This window comes from Otolemur garnettii, unplaced genomic scaffold (genome assembly GCF_000181295.1).
Source record: "Otolemur garnettii isolate 467f Iridium unplaced genomic scaffold, OtoGar3 scaffold00010, whole genome shotgun sequence".
In the NCBI taxonomy this organism is placed as follows: domain Eukaryota; kingdom Metazoa; phylum Chordata; class Mammalia; order Primates; family Galagidae; genus Otolemur; species Otolemur garnettii.
The window spans coordinates 28,894,762-28,917,187 of NW_003852405.1; the positions used below are offsets into that span (position 1 = coordinate 28,894,762).

Here is a 22,426-nt window from a genome sequence, read left to right on the forward strand (position 1 = left end):
GCCGTGGCACTCTACCCAGGGGGACAGCTTGAGGCTCTGTCTCAAAAAAAAAAAAAAGAAAACCACCGAACTTTACACTGACAGTGGGTGGATTATACCTTAATAAAGCTGTTTTTTAAAAAATGCAATTCTATGATTATTCTATAACATATACTCAACCCTTCCTCCATTCCCCTCCCCCCCATCTTTTTAATAAAAATTAAGTTGCTAGACATGGTGGCTCATGCCTGTAATCCTAGCACTCTGGGAGGCCGAGGCAAGTGGATTGCTTGAGCTCATGAGTTCGAGACCAGCCTGAGTAAGAGCAGGACCCCATCTCTACTTAAAATAGAAAAACTGAGGCAAGAGAATCACTTGAGCCCAGGAGTTAGAGGTTGCTGTGAGTTATGACGCCATGGTACTCTACCCAGAGCAACAACTTGGGACCCTGTCTCAAAAGTAAAGTAAGAGACAGGGTTTTGCTTTGTTGTGTAGGCTGGTCTCAGATTCCTGGCCTCAGGCAACCCTCCTGTCTCAGGGAAGAGCTGGAGAGTAGCTGGGATTATAGGCATGAACCTCCCCCCTTTTTAAAGAAAGCAAATGTATTAGTATTAAAAAACAAGAACAACAACAACAACAAAACTGGAGTACAAAAATAGCTGCCCTTGGATTGGAAACTGATTTTCTGAGAAATTGAAAAAGCAATTAAAAATAAAATTTAAAAATCCTGAAAAAGAACATAGGATCATTCTTAATTACAAGAAGCAACAAATGAAAGCTATAGGAAGACTGGATGTGGTGGCTCACGCCTGTAATCCAGCCCTCCGGGAGGCCAAGGCAGGTGGATTGCTTGAGCTCACAAGTTTGAGACCAGCCTGAGCAAAGTGAGACCCCCCATCTCTTCTAAAAATAGAAAAACAGGCAAGAGGATCGCTTGAGCCTAAGAGTTTGAGGTTGCTGTGAGTTATGACGCCATGGCACTCTACCCAGGATGACAGCTTGAGACTCTGTCTCCAAAAATAAAAAAGACTACATGGCCTTTGAGCTTGGAAGTGGCAGATGCTGATGATGACCTCAGCATTCCACCTGTTACGTTGTACCGGGCAGCAAGCTGGATAAGGCAGTCAGTGTGGACACATGAAGTATGACTGATCCTCAGGGAGATGTGTAAAGATGTTGTGTCCCCCAAAGCAAAACAAAAATCCTCAGTAGATGGGTTGGTTGAATATCAGAATATTGCTAGAAAGCAAATGAGTGTGCTTAAAGATTTAATAGAAAGATTTCTCCTAACATGAGGCATGAAAGGTAAGCAGATGGAAAGAAGGAAGAAGGGTTTGTTTTTTGTTGTTGTTCGGACAGAGCCTCAAGCTGTCCCCCTCCAACTCATGGGCTTAAGGGATTCTCCTGCCTGTGCCTCCTAAGTAACTGGGACTACAGGCACACACCCACAATGCCCGGCTATTTTTTGTTTATAGCCATCGTTGTTTGGCGGGCCCGGACTGGATTCAAACCCTCCAGCTCAGGTGTATGTGGCTGGCACCTTAGCTACTTGAGCTAAGGCGTCAAGCCAGGAAAAAAGGTTTTGATATGTTGGATAGCTATAGGGTCTAATATTTTTCTAATATATAGTGTATTACAAAAGAATAGAGGGGAAGAACTATTAAATACTTCTAGAGCAACATTTTAGAGAAATTCTCCAGAATTAGAGAAGACACCTCTTTAAATTAATGGTGCAACTGTGTGTACCTAACTTTTTAAAAGCACCCACTTAGACACAGAAGGAACTTCCTAACACCAAAGATAAATGTCCAAACCTGATAATAATGTGGCTTTAATGCATATTACTAAGTCAGCATCTAGGGATGATTTGTACATCACAGACTCCTAACTTTAACCCCATGCCTTGAGACAGACAGACCTTGATTTCTTTGTTAGCCATCATAGACAGCCACAGCATTTTCCTTTTCCTGACCTTGTTCTATTACAGCAAATACCTCGTGTTCCAGTAAGATCTTTGCTGTATTAGCAGAGCTTACATTTGATAAATAAGTTATGTAATATATTAAAAGGTGATGAGTACTGTGGAAAAGGAAAATATTGAGCAGAGTATGTAAGAGGGATCAGGAGGACAGTAGTGAAAGGAAGAGTACAGCCTGCAATTTTAAATGGGATGGTCAAGATAAGCGTCATCGAGAAGGTGACATTTATGTTTTTGTAGAGACAGAGTCTCACTTTGTCACTCTCAGTACAGTGCCGTGGCGTCACACAGCTCACAGCAACCTCTGACTCCTGGGCTTAGGTGATTCTCTTGCCTCAGCCTCCTGAGCACTGAGAGCACAGGTGCGTGCCACAAGGCCCGGCTAGTTTTTTTGTTGTTGCAGTTTGACCAGGGCCGGGTTCGAACCCTCCACCCTTGTTATAGGGGATTTGCGCCCTACCCACTGAGCCACCGGCGCCACCCAGAGAAGGTGACATTTAAACAAAGACTTGGAGGTGGTGAGGGAGATGGTCATTCAGATACCTGCAAAAAGAAAGGATAGCCAGGCCAGGCGAAGTGGCTCGTGCCTGTGATCCCAGCGTTGGGAGGCCAGGTTCAAGACCAGCCTGAGCCAGAGCGAGACCTTGCATCTAAAAATAGCGGCGTTGTGGCAGGCACCTCCCAGCTACTTGGGAGGCTGGGGCAAGAGAACTGCTTATGCCCAGGAGTTTGAGATTGCTGTGAGTTATGACATTACGGCACTCTACTGAGGGTGACAAAGTGAGACTCTGTCTCCAAAAAAAAATATCTGGTTGGTTTTGGGAATAACAAGAGGTCAGTGACCACTGTTGAAAAAGGAAGAAGAGAGTATTAAACAATGAATTCAGATCGTGAGGGTAATTCTGGGTTGTTACATAACATAAGTCTCTATGGGGATGGCCAGAGGATTTTGGTTATATTTGATAGGAGTAATGACATAATTTGGTTGTCTTCTATGTCATGGGAATCAAGTTGCCCATCCTGGAATATTTTTAGGAGTCGGAAAACACTGCTACAATTAGATTGTAAATTCCTAATACACTACATGAGTTCTGTTACCTGGACCTCTTTTTCTGTACCTGTCAGTCTTCTTTAATTACAAGTGGTAGAATCCAGATTGGCTAACTGGAGCAAAAATATAAGTTTATTAAAAATGAAAATAGGAAACGCAGACCTCCTGAAGTTTGAGAACCGTGGTAGCCCCGGGTACCTGAGCTAACACGAATTGACATTGGAGTGACTCTCTTCTAACTCTAACCTCATGCCCCTGAGGGTTTTCATTTCTGGTAGTGTTGTGTCTAGTTTGAGTTACTTATTCATTCCTTAGGGCTGGAGGAGGGAACGGAACATGTTCAGAGATCGTCCTGTCACTTTTGAGAACGTACTTTATACAGAAAGTACAAAAAAAAGTCTACACATTTTAAGAAAGGGAAAAACTATTATATTTGTAATACTTACTCAAGTCACATTTGATGCCTGTAGTTATAAGAGTGCTTAACGTGACTTGTGTTCATCTTTTGTTACTGGTATATGTTGAATATTACAATTTTAACGTAATTTTTTCCTTTCTCAAAATGTGTATGCATTTTTTTGGCACCTTCTGTGTGTGTGTGTGTGTGTGTGTGTGTCGGTATTGCTTGTGAAATGACATGTATAAGATTATTAGTTGCAACATTGTATTGGTAATAGCAAATTGTTGACAGTGGATACAGAATATTTGAATAAAGCTTATACCTTAGATTTTAAATGAATATGCAGAGTATTTATTGTTTTGAAGACTTTCACTTAACCCAATCTTTTTTTTTTTTTTTTTTTGAGACAGAGTCACAAGCTGAGCCCCTGGGTAGAGTGCCATGGCCTCACTGCTCACAGCAACCTCCAACTCCTGGGCTCAAGCGAGTCTCCTGCCTCAGCCTCCCAAGTAGCTGGGACTACAGGCGTCTGCCACAACGCCTGGCTATTTTTTGGTTGCCGCCATTATTGTTCTTTGGCGGGCCCAGTCTGGATTCGAACCCGCCACCGTAGGTGTATGTGGCTGGTTCCTTAGCCGCTTGAGCCACAGGCGCCGAGCCACTTAACCCAATCTTTATGCCTCTTTTATGTACTTTTATTTTACTTGTTAAATATTGAGACATAACCTAGAATTGTTTATCAATAGATGATATCATGTATTCTAGTACTAAGATAACTTAGCATCATTGGACATCTTCCTGAGATATGACATTTTATGTGTTTGAGAAATTGCCCAGCTCAGCGCCTGTGGCTCAAGTGGCTAAGGCACCAGCCACGTACATCTAAGGTGGCGGGTTCGAATCCAGCCCCAGCCCCCTAAACAACAATGACGGCTGCAACCAAAAAAAAAAAAAAATAGCCGGGTGTTGTGGTGGGCGCCTGTAGTCCCAGCTACTTGGGAGGCTGAGGCAGGAGACTCATTTGAGCCCAGGAGTTGGAGGTTGCTGTGAGCTGTGATGCCACAGCACTCAACCCAGGGGGCCAGCTTGAGGCTCTGTCTCAAAAAAAAAAAAAATTGCCCTTAGCATGTGCTGAAGTATTGTATTGTTTTGCTACCAAACAAGTTTCAGATATTAGATGACTGATTTTTTTCCTTCCTGCAGCTCAATAGAGCATTCCAAGAGGAGGACTCTCCAGCTACTTTCTATTGCATCAGTATGCAGTGGTTTAGAGAATGGGAAAGTTTTGTGAAGGGTAAAGATGGAGGTAAGTGATGAACTGAAAATTAAGTGTTTTTTTCTTTCTCTCTCTTTTTTTTTTTTTTGAGACAAGAGTTTCACTTATTAACTCTTAGTAGAGTGCTGTGAAGTCACATCTTACAGCAACCTCCAACTCCTTAGGCTTAGGCAATTCTCTTGCCTTAGTAGCTGGGACTACAGGCACCTGCCACAACGCCTGGCTATTTTTTTGTTGCAGATAGGCCGGAGCTGGGTTTGAACCCATCACCCTCGGTATATGGGGCCGGTGCCCTACTCACTGAGCCATACGCACCGCCCTAAGTGTTTTTTTCATTTGACAAATACTTCTTGAATATCTGTATGCTTTGGGATTTGACCATTGAATAATAGGGTAAAAGATCCCTGCCCTTGTAGTTTATGTTCTGGTTGTTTTTTTAAAAATTAAAATATAGAATATATTCTAGTTTATATTCTGGTTGTTGAAAAAAATTTTAATCCTATTTTATGATATCTGGGATTTGACCCTTGAATAATAGGGAAGAAGATCCCTGCCCTTATAGTTTATATTTTGATTGTTCTAAAAAAAAAATTAAAATACAGTGTATATTCTAATTGAAAAAAATTTTAATCCTATTTTATGAATTATATTTATAGCAGGAGTAAAAGAACTGAACAAAATTAGTCTGTGATCTTAATATTGAAAAAATTTTAAAAATCTAGACAGCAATAGGGGTTACTTAAGTCTTTGTTTAAATGTCAGTAATACGATGGCCTACTATGTGGACTTTTAAAATAATTTTGTATAACAGTATTTAGTAATATGAAAAATAAGAATGCAATCTGTATGGTTTGAATCTTTTGTATTTATAATTTTTTTTTTGAGATAGAGTTTTACTTTGTCACCCTCGGTAGAGTGCTATGGCATCATAACTCACAGCAACCTCACCCCTGGGCTCAAGCAGTCCTCTTGCTTCAGCGTCCCCAGTAGCTAGGTCGCTGGGACTATAGGCGCCCACCACAATGTCTGGCTAAGTTTTTAGAGACTGGAGTCTTGCTCTTGCTCAGTTGTTGGTCTTCAGCTCCTGAGCTCAGGCAACACACCTGCTTCGACCTCCCAGAGTGCTAGGATTAATGGCATGAGCCACCACGCCTGGCTCTTTTGTATTTTTTAAAAAGCAAACATTATATTATGCAAAAACAAAAACAGTACACCAATATTAAAACAGTTTTCCTGGCTAGGCGCCTGTAGCTCAGCAGCTAGGGCGCCAGCCACATACACTGGAGCTGGCGGGTTTGAACCCAGCCCGGGCCTGCCAAACAACAATGACAACTAAAACAACAACAACAAAAAAGTAGCCCGGTGCTGTGGCAGGTGCCTATAGTCCCAGCTATTGAGGAGGCTGAGGCAAGAGAATCACTTAAGCCCAAGAGTTTGAGGTTGCTGTGAGCTGTGATGCCATGGCACTCTACTGAGGGTGACACAGTGAGACTCTGTATCAAAAAAATTTTAAAAAAAGTTGTCCTGTCCCGTAGTGAGATTACAGTAGTTTTTCTTCTTTGTTCCTTTTTTGCAGCATTTTTCTTTTCTTTTTTTTTTTTTTTTGAGAAAAAGCCCCAAGCTGTCCCCCTGGGTAGAGTGCTGTGGCATTACAGCTCACAGCAACCTCCAACTCCTGGGCTCAAGCGAGTCTCCTGCCTCCGCCTCCCAAGTAGCTGGGACCACAGGCGCCCGCCACAACGCCCGGCTATTTTTTGGTTGCAGCCGTCATTGTTGTTTGGCGGGTCCGGGCTGGGGATTCAAACCCGCCACCTTAGGTGTACGTGGCTGGCACCTTAGCCGGTTGAGCTATAGGCGCCGAGCCAGCATTTTTCTTTTCAATAGATAGTTTTTTTTCTTTCTTTCTTTCTTCTTTTTTTTTTTTGTGAGACACAGAGTCTCACTTTGTCACCCTTGGTAGAGTACTATGGCATCACAGCCCACAGCAACCCCAAACTCTTGGGCTTAAGTGATTCTCTTGCCTCAGCCTCCCAGGTAGCTGGGACTACAGATCCCTGCCACAACACTTGGCTATTTTTTGCTTGTAGTTGTCATTGTTTTTTGGCAGGCCGGGGCTGGATTTGAACATGCCAGCTCTGGTGTATGTTACTGGCACCCTAGCCACTGAGCCACAGGCAGCGAGCCTAATAGAGAGGTTCTTGCTGTTACCTACGCTGTCCTTGAACTCTTGGGCTTTAGCAATCCTCCTGCCTCCCCTCGTGAGTGGCTAGAACTATAAGTGCACACTACTCCACTAGCTGTTTTACAGCTTTTGATAATGAACATGCACTGTATTTTTGTATTCAGGGGAAAAATAAAATTTTTTCCTTAAATTAAAAAATATAGTTGGACATTTTCTTTTCTACTGCTTTTATTGCTTGTATAATTTAAGTATGATAATCTGAAACAAATCAAGAATTACATAATTTCTTTTTAACTACAACGTAATTGTTACTTTTTAACATTAGTGGCATGTTTTGACATGTAATTTGTAATTCCCAAATGGATAGTTAAGAAATCATTTCTGTTAGACTTTCAGTGGTTGTAAGAGAGCCTTTTTCATCTTCTTTCCTGTTTCTATTTTGAGAAAACTAAGACTTAAAGGGGAAGAATCTCAGGAGAAGATAAGAGTTGACTGTAATAATTTGGTTAAAAATAACTAATCTGATGATATAGGTACAGTTCTCAATTATTTCAAGCACAGAATTGTGCAGTTGATACATTTCTTTGAAAAGTGTGCATTTTAATATATATTTTTTTCCTTTTGACTTAGATCCTCCAGGACCTATTGACAATACTAAAATTGCAGTCACTAAGTGTGGTAATGTGATGCTCAGGCAAGGTAAGTGTGACTCATAGTTAAGCCTTTACTATAGTGATTTGTCACTGTGTGTAGGATGGTGTCATCAGTAGCCATCTATGGTACTTTTTTACCCAGCTCAAAAATGTGTATAATTCATATGTCCACAGTATAAATAGAGGAAAACAGCCAATGTTAATTTTTATTTGAGGAAAGGTTTTAACAGGTGCATAGCAATGGTGATTTCGTGCTAGGAAAAAGCATCTCTAACTTTACAACAGACCATATGTTGCAGCTTATAACAATATAGGCTGGTAGTCTGCAGATTCATGTTCCAAAAGTTCTCAGTTATCCTTCAAGGATTCATGCTGGGGTTGGGGGTATACTATGAAAGGTTTTGCAGTATAAAATATGCAGTAAAAATATAAAATATTTGCAAATATTCTTCTCTTTATATAATTTTAGGAGCAGATTCTGGTCAGATTTCTGAAGAAACGTGGAATTTTCTGCAGTCTATATATGGTGGGGGACCTGAAGTTATCCTGCGACCTCCAGTTGTTCACATTGATCCAGATAAACTACAAGCAGAAGAAAAAATTGAAGTAGAAACTCGGTCTTTGTAATTTTGAGGATACAGAGAGTTCTAATGAGAAATCATTTTCACTTCCTCTGATATATACACATGCAAAAACATTCCTAAAAGCATGTTTATTTTCTTGATTTTTCATCTTTTATCCAATTTATTCCTTCTTAGTGGGCATTATGGGAGTATATATTAAAATGTATAACATACTACATGTTGGTGTATTTCATGCTAAATACTTACTGTAAAGTCTTTTAGTGTAACACTTTTGATAGAGAAGGACAGTTGTGATCAGTCAGTAGTCATTAGTTTATCTTTGTGCTACATGCAGATCCATGGCGTCCTCTGTGGTGTTGTAAATACTTTTGCTTTGAAACTTTTTCCGTTACTCTAAAATATCATAACTCTGACTAATCTTTTCAGTTCTTCAAAGTTTAATTCTATAGTTTTGACATGGCTTCACATAATGAAGAGCCTATTTTAAATTGAGAATAGTAGTTGGAATATTGTTGTTAATTTCCTACAGCTCAGGAAAGGTAGGGTGTTACTTCTTTTGCACTGCAGAATATAACTAGCCTATTAAAATACAAAAAAATGTCTTTTTTTGAATGTATCAAGGATGTATTTAGTTTGAGTGGAATTTGTCAGCAGGTATCAGTAACTTATTGCTGCTTATATTGTAAAATGTTAAACTTCTATTCCTATAACTCTGGCTTAGTATTCATTAATGTCAGTAACTAGAAAACTTAGATTTAGTTTCAAGGCACTTTTTGAGAGCATGAAGTGTGGAATGTGTCAGTGAGATTGTTGATAAAGCTGAACCCACTTGCAAATTGATTTTTTAATAAAATACATAGTCTTTTTGAATAATGTAGTATGTACTGCTATTTGCTTGATTATGTAATGTCAAAAATTTAGCTATATTCCAAGTACAAAAACATACTGGATTACATGGTGGTTGTTGAGTAGCTTTCATGATGGTTTTGTTTTGGTATGGGGCAGCTGCCAGCAGCTAAAGCAATGTTGTTAAAATTAATAAAAGTGATTTTAAAGTGTATAACTTGAATATTGAATTTGTTCTATACACATTCAGGGATATAGATACAATGTTTGTATCCTGATACAGCCTAGATGTCACTTCCTCCAAACTACTTTAGAACATGTGCTTTTGGCCATAAGGACATATTCTCATAGTGACCTGCACTTTTCTTGCATGGCACCTACCAGTTTTGAATTTATGTACAGTAATTATGTGACTATTTTCTTGAATGTCAGCCTTCCTCCTTAGACCAGGCTGTCAAGGAGTAGAGTCTGTTTGCTTTGTCCTCTAGCATCTTGTACAACATTTGGCATATTTGTTGAAAAAAATGAATGAACGAACTACATCAGTGACTTTCAAAACATGTTCTTTAAATGCCCTGTGAGGGACTGAGGGAAATGTCTGCTGGATACCCACTCCCAGGTCCTCTTTTATTTGGTTAAAATAGTGGATCCTGGGATAAGACTAAGAATATAAAAGGAATGCCAGTGCTTCAGAGGATACTGCACAAACTGCTGAATTAGTTGATCTTGAAATCTTCCATCAACATTCTGTTGCTAGATGAAAATAAAGGCTATATAGCAGGGGTCCTCAAACTTTTTAAACAGGGGGCCAGTTCAATGGCAGACCATTGGAGGGCTGGAATGCAGGCCCTGGACGAGTCAGCTGTTAAGCAGGACAGGCAGTGGTGGCAAAAACACCCAGCGGGCTGGATAAATGTCCCAGGCGGGCCACATGTGGCCCGTGGGCCGAAGTTTGAGGACACCTGCTATATAGGAATATATATGACAATTAGGGAGTGGCATTTGCCAGCAGTGGTTACTTTTTCCAAGAGCAATGAGACTTTTTTTAAAAAATAAAATTTATTGAGGTATAATTTATGTACAATGAAATGTGTCCATTGAACAGTTCGATGGGTGTTGACAAATGTATAAATCCATAGAGACTCTTCTTTCCTGTTCTTGGATAATTGAAGATCTCAAGGGCTTCTATCCTTTTCAGTCAGCTAAGACCTACTTCCACGCCTGGAGCCTTCTTTTCTTGGCTATCCTCTTCACCATCAATGAACCAGTCATTTCTCCTTATCCCTTAGGGATTACTCCAAACACCCTGTGGTGAAACCACTTGGGGTTACTTGCAGTTCTTTCCCATTCCCATAGTTATTCATGCAATAACCTCTCTGCTTAGCAAAATCATCCTGTGACTCAAATACTAACCATTATAAAATGCCTTTCCCAAGCACTCCTCTGCTCTGCTACTAAAATACTTTACTTAGGTTGGGCACAGTGGCTCACGACTGTAATCCTAGCACTCTGGGAGGCTGAGGCGGGAAGATCACTTGAGCTCAGTTCAAGACCAGTCTGAGTAAGAAAGACCTGTGTCTACTAAGAATAGGAAATCTAGTGGGGCATGGTGGGGTGGGCCTGTAGTCCCAGCTACCTGTGAGGTGGGGCCAGTCTACATGGGCCTGTATACCCAGCTACTTGGGAGGCTGAGGCAGCAAGATCATTTGAGCCTAGGAATTGAGGTAGCAGTGAGGCATGATGATGCCATTGCAGCCTACGCAGGGTGACAGATTAAGATTCTGACTCTAAATAAATATCTATATAAAGGCTCTGTGGTTCAAATGAGCAAGTCAATCCATTTTATCAACAGAAAAATATGAATACTGTTACCGGTTGGGTTTCCCAGGGAGCAGACTCTTACATGATTAGTGTGCAGGAGATTTATTATTTATTTATTTTATTTTAGACAGAGTCTAACTATGTTGCCCTGGCCATAGTGCGCTGTGGCATCACAGCTCACAGCAACCTCAAACTCTTGGGCTTAAGTGATTCTCCTGCCTCAGTCTCCCAAGTAGCTGGGACTACAGGTGCCCAGCCACAATGCCTGGCTGTTTTTTTGTTGTAGTTGTCATTGTTGTTTTGCAGGCTTGGGCTGGGTTTGAACCTGCCAGCCCTGGTGGTATATGTGGCTGGCGCCCTAGCGGCTGAGCTACAGGGGCTGAGCCTATTTATTTTTTTGAGACAGAGTCTCTCTGTCACCCTGGGTAGAGTGAGTGCTGTGGTGTCATCATAGCTCACAGCAACTTCAAACTCTTAGGCTCAAGTGATCCTCTTGCCTCAGCCTCTTGAGTAAGCTGGAACTACAGCCTCGCACTATGAGGTCTGACTAGTTTTTCTATTTTTAAAAATAGAGACAGGGTCTTGCTTTTGCTCAGGTTAGTCTCTAACTTCTGAGCTCAAGCTATTTATTCACCCACCTCAGTCTCTCAGGGCGACAGAGTTAGACTGTGTCTCAAAGAAAAAAAAAGCCATGTTTGTTAAGTTATTATAAATAGAATTTGGCTCTAAAAGTATATAGGCCAGGTAGGGAATCCTTGTGTTTCTATGTGTCTAGTCTTAGTATAGACTTATAGACAAATGTGCTGGTTAGTATAAAAATGTCACTTTTTGTCTTGAAGCACATGTTACTCTAAGTTGGAAACTTAAATACAAAAAGCCATTTGAATCACTGACTTTTGTTAGCAACATAAAAGATGGCACATACATCCATTTGCCTGAAAAAAAAAAATAGGGCCAAAGACACAAAAAAGCAATGTAGCAGTACTTGACAATTGTCAAGGAAGAGCCCCAGTTGATGACGGCTTCTACCCCTGGATTTGATAATTTTGGAAGCTAATCTTCTTTTTTTTTTTTTTTTGAGACAGTGCCTCAAGCTGTCCCCCTGGGCAGAGTGCCGTGGCATTACAGCTCATAGCAACCTCCAACTCCTGGGCTCAAGCGAGTCTCCCGCCTCCGCCTCCTAAGCAGCTGGGACCACAGGTGCCCACCACAACGCCCAGCCATTTTTTGGTTGCAGCCGTCATCGTTGTTTGGCGGGTCGGGCTGGGGATTCGAACCCGCCACCTTAGGTGTACGTGGCTGGCGCCTTAGCCGGTTGAGCCATAGGCGCCGAGCCGGAAGCTAATCTTCTAATGATAGTCAGGGAAAGAGGGTTAGCACAGTTTTCCCAGAGCTCATAAATGGTAAAATTCTCTAGGGTACTATCAACCCAATGGAAGTGCCTATCTTCATTAACGTGTTGAGCTGTATTTACCCGCACACTTTATATAGTTGGTAGCTATATTCTTGATAGAGTATTTAGCGAGCACTGTTTTGCGCCAAACACATAAAGCAGTAAGCAAAAGTTACAACGTCCCTGCCTTTGCCTGTGGCTCAAGGAGTAGGGTGCCTGCCCCATATACAGGGGGTGGGGGTTGGGGAGTAGCGGGTTCAAGCCTGGCCCTGGCCAAAACTGCAAAAAAACCATTTTACACTCTGGGCAGCGCCTGTGGCTCAGTGAGTAGGGCGCAGGCCCCATACACCGAGAGTGGTGGATTCAAGCCTGGCCCTGGCGAAACTGCAAACAAAATATAGCCAATCGTTGTGGTGGGTGCCTGTAGTCCCAGCCACTCAGGACGCTGAGGCAAGAGAATCACCTAAGCCCTAGAGCTGGAGGTTGCTGTGAGCGATGACGTCACTGCACTCTACAGTGGGCAACAAAGTGAGACCGTCTCTTAAAAAAAAAAAAAAAAGATTTTACATTTTTGGTGGCAAACATGTGGCCAAATGAGGTCTGGAAGTTATAACCGTTAGGAAAAAATGAAAGGTAAAGAAAGTAAAAGCAGTGGTACAGGTGCGCTCTTTTGGATGAAGTGGTCTGGGCAGTCCCCAGATGTTGACTTCTTAGAAAGGAACTGCAATATGCATCGAACATCGACGAGTTAAAAGAAATCTGGAGCAAGTGTTCTAGCTAAAGTGAACAGCAGCCCAAAGGCCTGAAGTGGTTCGAGCTTGCGTGTTGTAGTAACAGGCGCACAAGCAGACGGGAGGGAGGGCTGAGCGCGCGGAGACGAGGTAGGCAGAGGCATATATAAAAAATATACATATATGGATATTCTTCTGGCCTGAGACCACACTGCTAAGGGACATAGGGTTTACAAGTTTCTCGAGAGGCCATAAAAATGAGGATGGAAAGGATTTGCAGCGGCGGAGCGCCGGGGACGCCTTTCCAGCGCTGGTAGGGCCGGGGCAGACCGCCGCTCGGGATGGACTGCACCCTGCCCTCGGAAGGCCAACCTTCTTCGCCCAGCGGCAGGGGCGGGCCGCGGGGGTGGGTCTCGGCGGCCCCCGGCCCTGGGGCGCTGCACGGGCCGCGGTTACCAGCAGGCGGTGTAGTGAGCGCGCCTGCAGCCGCCGCCGCCGCCCGCCCGTCCCGACGACGAGGAGAAAGGAGGGGACCGGAAGGAGCCCCTGATGCTGCGGGAAGTGGCAGGGACCGGGAGGCGGGGACCCACCTGGAAGCGCCGCGGCGCCGCTGTTGAGCTTCCTGCGGCGGCGACCACCCGACCAAGTGCCGTGGCGGAGGCAGAGAGCGGCCACGGCTGCGGCACGTCCCCAAGTGGCCCACGGTGCTCAGTCCCGCGCGAAAGGTGAGCGAGCGCCCGGGGCACGTGGTGGGGCCCAGACGTGGGGGAGGGAGAATGAAGGAGGGGACGGTGGTGGGGGAACAATCGACTCCGGGAACCTGCATTTGGAGCAAAGTACCGGGAGGGGGTGGGCTGGCGACACGACGGCGGCGGCTACGAAGCCCCCACGTGGGGCGGGGGTGCGCGCGCACGTGTGCGCGGGCGATAGGGGGGCGGGGAGGGCTATCGGGAGGGCGACGGGCGCGCGCTCGCTCAGTAGCGGCCCACGTGACGGGCACGTAAACTTGCTTCCACGTGACAGGGAGGCCGGCGGAGGCGGAGGGGTACGCTGTGTGTGGTAATACTGGTCAACGGAGGTTTTTGGATTTCTTGCTGCTCTTCTGTACGAAGAGACTAGAAGGAGATATAGAAGCCGGAAGATTTCCTACTCTTTTTGGGTTTCAGACGTTCTCTAGTTGGTTATTGCAACACTTTTTAAGTTCCTAAACACTGACTTCAGTACAGCCATGTTGGTTCCAGACGAAGCTCGCGAGATGCTAGTGGGTTTGTATCGCGAGATCTCTCGATTCTCGCGGGACCTTGTTGGCAGAGCAGTTGTCCTGGATGGCGGAGCCTTGGGTTCCGGGGGCCTGGGACCCACAACTCTTTCTACAAGGCAAGTCGTTAGGGAAAGGCCCGGGGCGAGTGCCTCTTGGTGCCGGGAGACGTGCTGTATCAGCTTCCCCTAATCTTGCAGGGAATACAGTAAACCCATTGAGGCAACACTGTCCTCTTCCCCATCCCCCTGCGGGCGCTCGGCCACCTGCAGAAGCGGATGTGCCCGGCTGCTTCTGCCCACGCAGTGGTAGTTCCACCCCCGTTCCACTCACTGGATGTCCGGAGCCGTGCTCGCGCAGACGTGATGATTCCATTGGATACCGTTCTAACTACTTTCAAACGTTCTTCCCAGTTTTTCCCTTGTTGCCATTTTCCGAAGTATTCCAGACTTGTTAACCATTATGTCGCGTTCTCTGCTGCGGTACCTTTCTCCAGATGTCTAAAATAGATCGCCTTCGGTCTCTTCCTTCTGTCTTGGTACCGTTTACTCGGGCATTGATAATTTCCTCATCACTCTGACTTTATGTTTACAATAACTTTGGTGGTATTTGGAGGGTCCCTTGTGTCTAACAGTGCGTAAGGCCAAATAAAATAATTCCTTTGATCATTTCGTACGTGCCTACTAACTTAGTTACGGGTAAGGTTTTGTGTACTGTGTTAGGGATGGCGTTAACATTTTTGATGTTCAGGGATGGTTATTTTAGGTTATGTATTTAAGGTGATAGTGGATTGTTTTAAAACAAATTTTTAATTAAAACCAAATTTGTTTGCCCTTTTCTATCAGTAAATTGTGTAATTTGTTCAAACGTTCTTGTATTTCTGCATGCATGCATTTAAGAACTATTTACTGGGCTCGGCTCCTATAGCTCAACCGGCTAAGGCGCCAGCCACGTACACCTAAGGTGGCGGGTTCGAATCCCCAGCCTGGACCCGCCAAACAACAATGATGGCTGCAACCAAAAAATAGCCGGGCGTTGTGGCGGGCGCCTGTGGTCCCAGCTACTTGGGAGGCGGAGGCAAGAGACTCGCTTGAGCCCAGGAGTTGGAGGTTGCTGTGAGCTGTAATGCCACGGCACTCTACCCAGGGGGACAGCTTGAGGCTCTGTCTCAAAAAAAAAAAAAAAAAAAAAAAAGAACTATTTACTGGATGACTACTAAAGGGACCTACTGTGTTGGGCGCTACAAACAACACAGATAAAACGACACTGGCCCTGCACACGTGGAGCTTACGGTCTAATAGGGTGGACAGATATTAAAGAAATAAGCGCTTAAAAAAAGGTTATCCAAGTTTGAACTCAAGTTTTTCTTAAATCAGTTTGAGATCAGATTAATGTCTCTTCACTTCCCTAATGTCTTTTCAAAAATGAATGTACAGTATACCTTTGCTTTTTCATACTCTTGAGTAGCGTTTGGGTTTTATTTAGTTTTCGGTGTAGGAAGTTAATGACAAAACATAATCAGGTAACTAGGTATCTTTTTTTTAAACTATAAAAGGATATTTTGTTTGTACACTTAATACAAAGAGGTATACCTTGTTACACACTGCCACCACCACCTTTTCCTCAGTCTTAAATTTACCTCTTAAGTAACTACTCTGTGATGTGTAGTATTTTACATGCTGTTCTTTTTTTTTTAATAAAGGGAAGTAGTGTAGTGTTTTACGATGTACTGCTGCAACATTGACAATCAGTAAAAATTTTTTCTATTAAATTTTTAGTTAGTGATATGACTTGTCAGTACTCATGTATGCATACATGCTTAGATAAAAAGCATTTTTGGTTCATATGGATTTCTTTTGGTTGTATAGTTCTGCGAAAACATCTCAAGTAACAACATTATTGTTTTTGTAACATTATTGTTTTTGCAGTAGAGATGATTTAAGATGCCTGGGAGCTTTGCAGAAAAAGAATGTTAATGTAAAATAAGATTTAAAAAAATTTTATTACTTGAGTTTCATTTTTTTTGTGGAATGTTTATCTTCTGTATTTACTTTTATATTTGTATATTGTACCTTTAAACTGAAACCAAGTATGTGTATAGAAACTTCTGTTTTAAAAGTTTATCAGCTTGATTAAAATAATAGTTTTGACCATGCAGTTTAGTGAACTAGAGAGTGCTAGATATAGCAGTAGTTAATACAGATGCATACTTAAATTGAAAATTGCTTAACAGCTATCATTTGATGATTTTCTTTTTATATATTTTTTGCATTCAAACCTATGAGCGATATTATTTATCAGCCTTGTCACATTAAAAAAGTCTACTCTTTGGGCACTGTGGGGTTTTTGTTGTTGTTGTTGATGTAATAGTGCAATTATTAGGAACAAAAGTGTGTTGAGAGCTGTGATGGGGAAAGAGGGAAAAGAGTATATAGGTTGAAAATTAGAGAAGTTGTAGAGAGAAGAGGAATGTATGGAAGGTTGACAATGAGGCAAAAGTCATCGTCCAGAAATAGGCAGGTTCATAATAGCTGGTAGGACAACCTGAGTTGACCAGAATTTGGAAGCAGGATATGAGGCAGTTTCTTCCTCTTAAATAATTTATTTATACATTTCTGCAGTTCACCCCCAAAATTGTTAGGTATCTCCTGTTAAGTGCATTAGAGGTAGGAAGTTGTAAGAATGGGACAGTAGGTTTGACTTCCATTGTGTCCTTAGTAAAGGTATCTACTTAGGTTCAGCTTGGTAATTTGGTCTGTGGTAGTCCAAGTGTGCATCTGATCTACGCAATAATATGTGTTCCTTACTCTTACAACTTTTGCTTTATAAACTGTTTTCAGTAGTGGGTCTTGGGAATTACCAGTCTTTTACACACACTAATTTATTTGAGGTTCTTAGTAGAAATGTACTGAGGAAATCCAAAGAAGAGGAGAAATGGTTTGAGTTAGCTTGAGCAAAATTTAAATAACCAAGAAATTTATTTTCCTTGTGAGCTATCATAGTAGAAGTGGTCAAAGCTAGTGAGCTTCAGTGATCAGAGGAAATTAATTAGTAACAATGTTAGTATTGATCTGCCCTGGCTTGAATTTTTTTTCATGGGGTCTGAAGCTATGCTGATTTCCATAGACCTGTAAACTTTGTTAGCTGTGCAGTGTAGTACCTATGTTACATGTTAATTACATCAAGAATATAAATTTTACTTCTTACCTCTTCCTGAGTCAGTGTCCAAGAGAGATTACAGTAATTATTTAACCAGAAATATCAATGAAAGTGAGCTGTAGATGCTTGGTTTTTTTTTTTTTTTTTGAGGCAGAGTCTCACTGTGTCACCCTTCCTAGAGTGCATGGCGTCACATCTCACAGCAACCTCTAACTCTTGGGCTTAAGCAGTTCTCTTGCCTTAGCCTCCCAAGTAGCTGGGACTACAGGTATCCGCCACAAGGGCCAGTTATTTTTTTGTTGTTGTTGTTGCTGCAGTTGTCATTGTTGTTTGGCAGGCCCGGGCTGAGTTTGAACCCACTAGTTCTGGTATATGTGGCTGGTGCCCTGAAGATGCTTTTTTTTTTTTTTTGAGACAGGGTCTTAACTTTACTGCCCTGGGTAGAGTGTAGTGTCACAGCTCACAGCAACCTCCAACTCCTGGGCTTACGCTATTCTCTTGCCTCAGCCTCCCGAGCAGGCGCCGGCCACAACATCTGTCTTTTTTTGTTGTTGTTGTTGCAGTTTGGCCAGGGCCAGGTTTGAACCTGCCACGGTTAGTATATGGGGCCGGTGCCCTACCCACTGAGCCACAGGGGCCGCCCCTATAGGTGCTTTTTTAAAAAAAGATTCTCATGTAAAAATTCAGTTTGGAGTTATCTATAAGAAATAGTTGCTGGAAGTTTTTTTGATTTTTTTTTAATAGCAGTGTTTAATATAGATGTATATACTTGCAAACTGCTGTAGTTACTCTGATAAACACACTGTAATTATACTCCACAAAGTTTCAGTAAATATTTCTCCAGTCTCAATTTGGTTATTTTGCTTGACACTATCCTCTTCATTTTTTTTTTTTCTTTTCAGCTGTTCTTTTTTCAATTGTTTCAGTAGTTTCTGTCTTGTCAGAGACAAGTGAGTTGAGTAACTTTCTGTGACAATGATACTATTTTGTGATTAATCAGACTATTCAGTTAGTACATTTTTTTTGAACTTTGGCAAATTTGTAAGTTAGAATTAGTAATTCAGCTAACATTTATTGAGTGCTAGTGATTTCAGCCATTTGAAACAGAGCAGAAATCCTAAGCATAAAAAAACCTCACCCTTCAAAAGACCTGTAATCAAGAACAATAAAGCCAATGGCCTTTATTAGGATACTATTAATTGGAATTAGCCCACAGATTAAAATCCAGTGTTGGCCATTGGAACTAGGGACATTGACATCTGAAATTTTAGTTATTTTTAAGGGAAAAAAATGTTCATAATGTTATTTTAAGGGAAAAGGAAGAACTTTTAAAAAGTAGATGAAAGTATGGAAGAGCAGTGTTTTAAGGCCCTTACATAAAGATATTCTTATGATTGTAACTCCTGAGCGACTCTCAGTGTTATATAGCAGTAAGTTGATGTGTCACGATGATGACCTTCATCATAAATAAATTTTCTGTACTATGTTTAAGGACGTAAGAAATTGATGTCATTTGAAAAGATTGTTAATAAAGTTAAAAACATTTTCAAAGCTTTGTTACGTCAAATTTCAGTTTTCTGGAGCATTCACTTACGCAAACTGCTTATCTGTGCCTATCAAATAAAAATGGTGCTATTATGTGTGAAATTTTTTTTTGTTTATTTTTATTGTTTTTATCTCTTTGTCTTTCTACTTAATTTAGCATTTCAAGGAATTACTCCCAAACAAGACTCTATTTAATATTTGCTATCAATACAAAACAACCAGTTGCCCAAGGTTAGCACATTTGTTAATGAAGGAAATAGGAAAGCAAGTGATTAGAATTTGTAAATGGCCTGTCTCTGTGATTCAGTTCTGTGGCATTGAATAGCCCAGCTAAGTGCTCTGAGGAGAGAAGTGTTTGATTTTGTAGTGAGTTTTCATTTTGGCCTTGCTGGCCTCTGTCTCTCTTTTAATATGTTTATTTGAACTTTGTGCTGCTTTCGGTGGTAGAGTGGTAGTAGATAGTGTTTGACTCTGGTATAGAAGTGTGTGTATATGTGTTTTAAGGATTTTAAAGCTTGAGGACTTTAAATCTTGGGAATTAATATAACCATTATTAACATTTTGATATATTCTGTTATTTTAAAATACATTTTTTACATCCTTGTAGATAATACATTTAATTTCACGTCCTTTAACACTTTCCCATTTTCATAATGACTTTTAATAACTATATTTATAAATAGTTGTATAATGTTCTGTTCAGTGAACCTATCATATTGCTCATTCCAATTTTGTATATATAAAAAGGGTGTGAGGAACATATTTACACAAGTTTCTTACATGTAGTAGTATCTTTTCCTAGTATATTACCAGGAATAATGTTTAGGTACATTATAAAGACTCTGAAAACTGTTGCATAATATTTATCAAAAGGGATAAATTTATATTCCAATTGGAGTGGATATTGGTCTACACCATGTCAATGTTTAATATTACTTATACAAACTGTTAACAGGATGTAGGACATATTGTACTGCTTTATTTCTTTAATTTCTAATGAGGTTTCTGTTGTGAATTTTGAAGATAAAATAGAATTTTAATGCAATCACATATCTTCATAAAGTTTTGTTCTGATCTTATGAAATTCTCTCTTTTCCAAAAATGTAATAAATAAAAATACTGACTTAATGCTGTTTCTTTAGTTTTTCTAAATTAGATTTAAATAAATCTAGCTTTTTACCTGATGTAGTATTGGTGTGAAATGAAAATTTAAATGTTTTTTTCCAGATTGGTAATTGTCTCAACCTTTTATTAAATAATGCTTTATTTTCCCATTGTTTTGTTATGCTTAGTTTTTATATTTTAGTGTTATTTTATATTGTTTATTTTTATCCCAAGCATTAAAAAACATTAGTATGTCTTTAGATGGTTTCTATGACATATTTAATATCATTTGTCTTGACTTTCCTTTTATTGTGGTTTGTTATATTGATTTTTAAGAGCACTTTATAAATTGAGGATAATAAAGTTCATTTTTTTACAAAACAATGTTTTATAATTCCTTTTATTGTCAACCAAAATTTAAAATACTCTTTTTCCATACCCTGGAATTTAGTAGCATTGAATGAAGCAGTTGGTTTCTTCTTGAACAGAAGTAGAATATGAAACTACTTAACGGTACAGCACTAGAGACTATAAAGAGAAATACATTGGAGAATTCTGTGGAAGTAGACCAATTAACTTCTAGGCAACAATTTACTGTGTATGGTTAAGGTTTTCTTTAATAAACAACTTGAGGCCCATCCCTGTGACTCATGCCTGTAATCCCAGCACTATGGGAGGCCGAGGCTGGCAGGTCCCCTGAGCTCATGAGTACTAGACTAGCCTGAGCTAGCGGGACACCCTATCTCTAAAAATAGCTGGATGTTGTGGTGGGCACCTGTAGTCCCAGCTACTCAGGAGGCTAAAGGGAAGAAAATCTGCTTGAGCTCAGGAGTCTGAGGCTGCTGTGAGCTACGACCTCACCACACCACTCTACCCAGGGGGTGACAAAGTGAGACTCTGTTTCAAAAAAACAAACAAAAAATTTTGACACTGTAATTAAAAAGTGGTATTTAGTAGTGTGGGACTTAGGGCACAGAATCATAGTACTTTTTAAATATTGAGAATGGCAAGATGATGCGTTTAACTGAAATTTAGTAAAGAATGATGTACGAAGTTCAGAGGAGTGTTAGAAAAGCCTCCGCGGCAACGAGCATTTCTGATATGGAAAGTGCTCCTTGTTTTCCTATGGTGCGGTGTTTTCCTTCCTGAAATATTCAAGCCAGAGTGGGATGGTTCATGCCCATAATCCAAGCAGTTTGGGAAGCTGAGGAGGGATGATTGCTAGAGCTCAGGAGTTGGAGGTTGCAGTGAACTGTGATAATGATGGCACTGCACTCTAGCCGGGATGCAAAGTAAGACCTTGTCTTTAAAAAAAAAATTATTCATGATCTTGAAATAATTTGAAAAAAGGTATTTATACTTACATTTTATTTTATTTTATTTTTTATTTTTATCTTTTGAGACAGAGCCTCAAGCTATTGCCCTGGGTAGAGTGCCATGGCATCACAGATCACAGCAACCTCCAACTCCTGGACTCAAGCAATTCTGTCTCAGCCTCCCAAGTAGCTGGGACTACAGGCACCCGCCACAATGCCTGGCTATTTTTTGGTTGCAGCTGTCATTGTTTGGCGGCCTGGGCTGGATTCAAACCCGCCAGCTCTTGTGTATGTGGCTGGCGCCTTAGCTGCTTGAGCCACAGGCGCCGAGCCTATACTTACATTTTAAAACTGAAGTCTCCAAAGCTCTTGTTTTCTAAATGATTTTAACATTTCCTGTTTATACATTGCTGATTACATTAGTGCTAGTAAGAAAAGCCCAATGTAAGTAACTTTGTGAGTGTGAAACAAATATTTGAAAAAATGGGTGTTATGTGTTTGGAGAAGACCTGAGAATTGAAGATAAAGAACTTTGTGATGGAATTTTTTTTATTTGGGTAGTGATGAGATTTAAAGAAATTGAAACATAATTTTACTTTTTTAAAAAAATAGTCTCACTTTGTTTCACTGGGTAGAATGCTACGGTGTCCTAACTCACAGCAACCTCAAATTCTTAGGCTTACGCGATCCTCTTGCCTCAGCCTCTTGAGTAGCTGGGACTACAGGTGCTTGCCACAATGCCAGGCTAGTTTTTCTATTTTTAGTAGAGGCAGGGTCTCCCTGTTGCTCAGGGTGGTCTGGAACTCCTGAGTTCCAGCCATCTGCCCACCTGGGCCTCTCAGAATGCTGGGATTACAGGAGTGAGTCACCTTGCCTGGCCTAATTTTCCTTTTTGTTTCTAGTGGAATTCTGCTACTTCATAAAGCAGGGGTCCTCAAACTTTTTAAACAGGGGGCCAGTTCACTGTCCCTCAGACTGTTGGAGGGTTGGACTGTGGGCCCCAGGACTAGCCGGCTGCTAAGTAGCACAGGCAGCAGTGGGAAAAATACCCAGCGGGTCGGATAAGTGTCCTTGGCGGGCTGCATGTGGCCCGTGGGCCGTAGTTTGAGGACACTTGCCATAAAGGATTAGGTGCTTTTTTTTTTTTTTT

The 22,426-nt window shown here is 41.3% G+C and overlaps 2 protein-coding genes across 6 annotated transcripts in view; both read left to right on the plus strand.

Annotated features, from left to right (window-relative positions):
- The window catches only part of USP33 (ubiquitin specific peptidase 33), a 63,115-nt gene extending 53,952 nt beyond the window's left edge, over positions 1 to 9,163 (plus strand). For both annotated transcript variants that reach the window (XM_023509805.1, XM_012801734.1), the window contains exons 22-24: positions 4,612 to 4,714; positions 7,497 to 7,565; positions 7,989 to 9,163. In XM_023509805.1, the coding sequence (XP_023365573.1) occupies positions 4,612 to 4,714; positions 7,497 to 7,565; positions 7,989 to 8,146 (330 nt within the window). In that variant the 3' untranslated portion in view covers positions 8,147 to 9,163. The remainder of the gene's footprint in view (positions 1 to 4,611; positions 4,715 to 7,496; positions 7,566 to 7,988) is intronic.
- Positions 9,164 to 13,477: 4,314 nt separating this feature from the next.
- The window catches only part of ZZZ3 (zinc finger ZZ-type containing 3), a 73,395-nt gene continuing 64,446 nt past the window's right edge, over positions 13,478 to 22,426 (plus strand). For all 4 annotated transcript variants that reach the window (XM_023509785.1, XM_023509787.1, XM_023509786.1 and 1 more), the window contains exon 1: positions 13,478 to 13,619. The gene's annotated coding sequence lies outside the window, so the exon portion shown is untranslated. The remainder of the gene's footprint in view (positions 13,620 to 22,426) is intronic.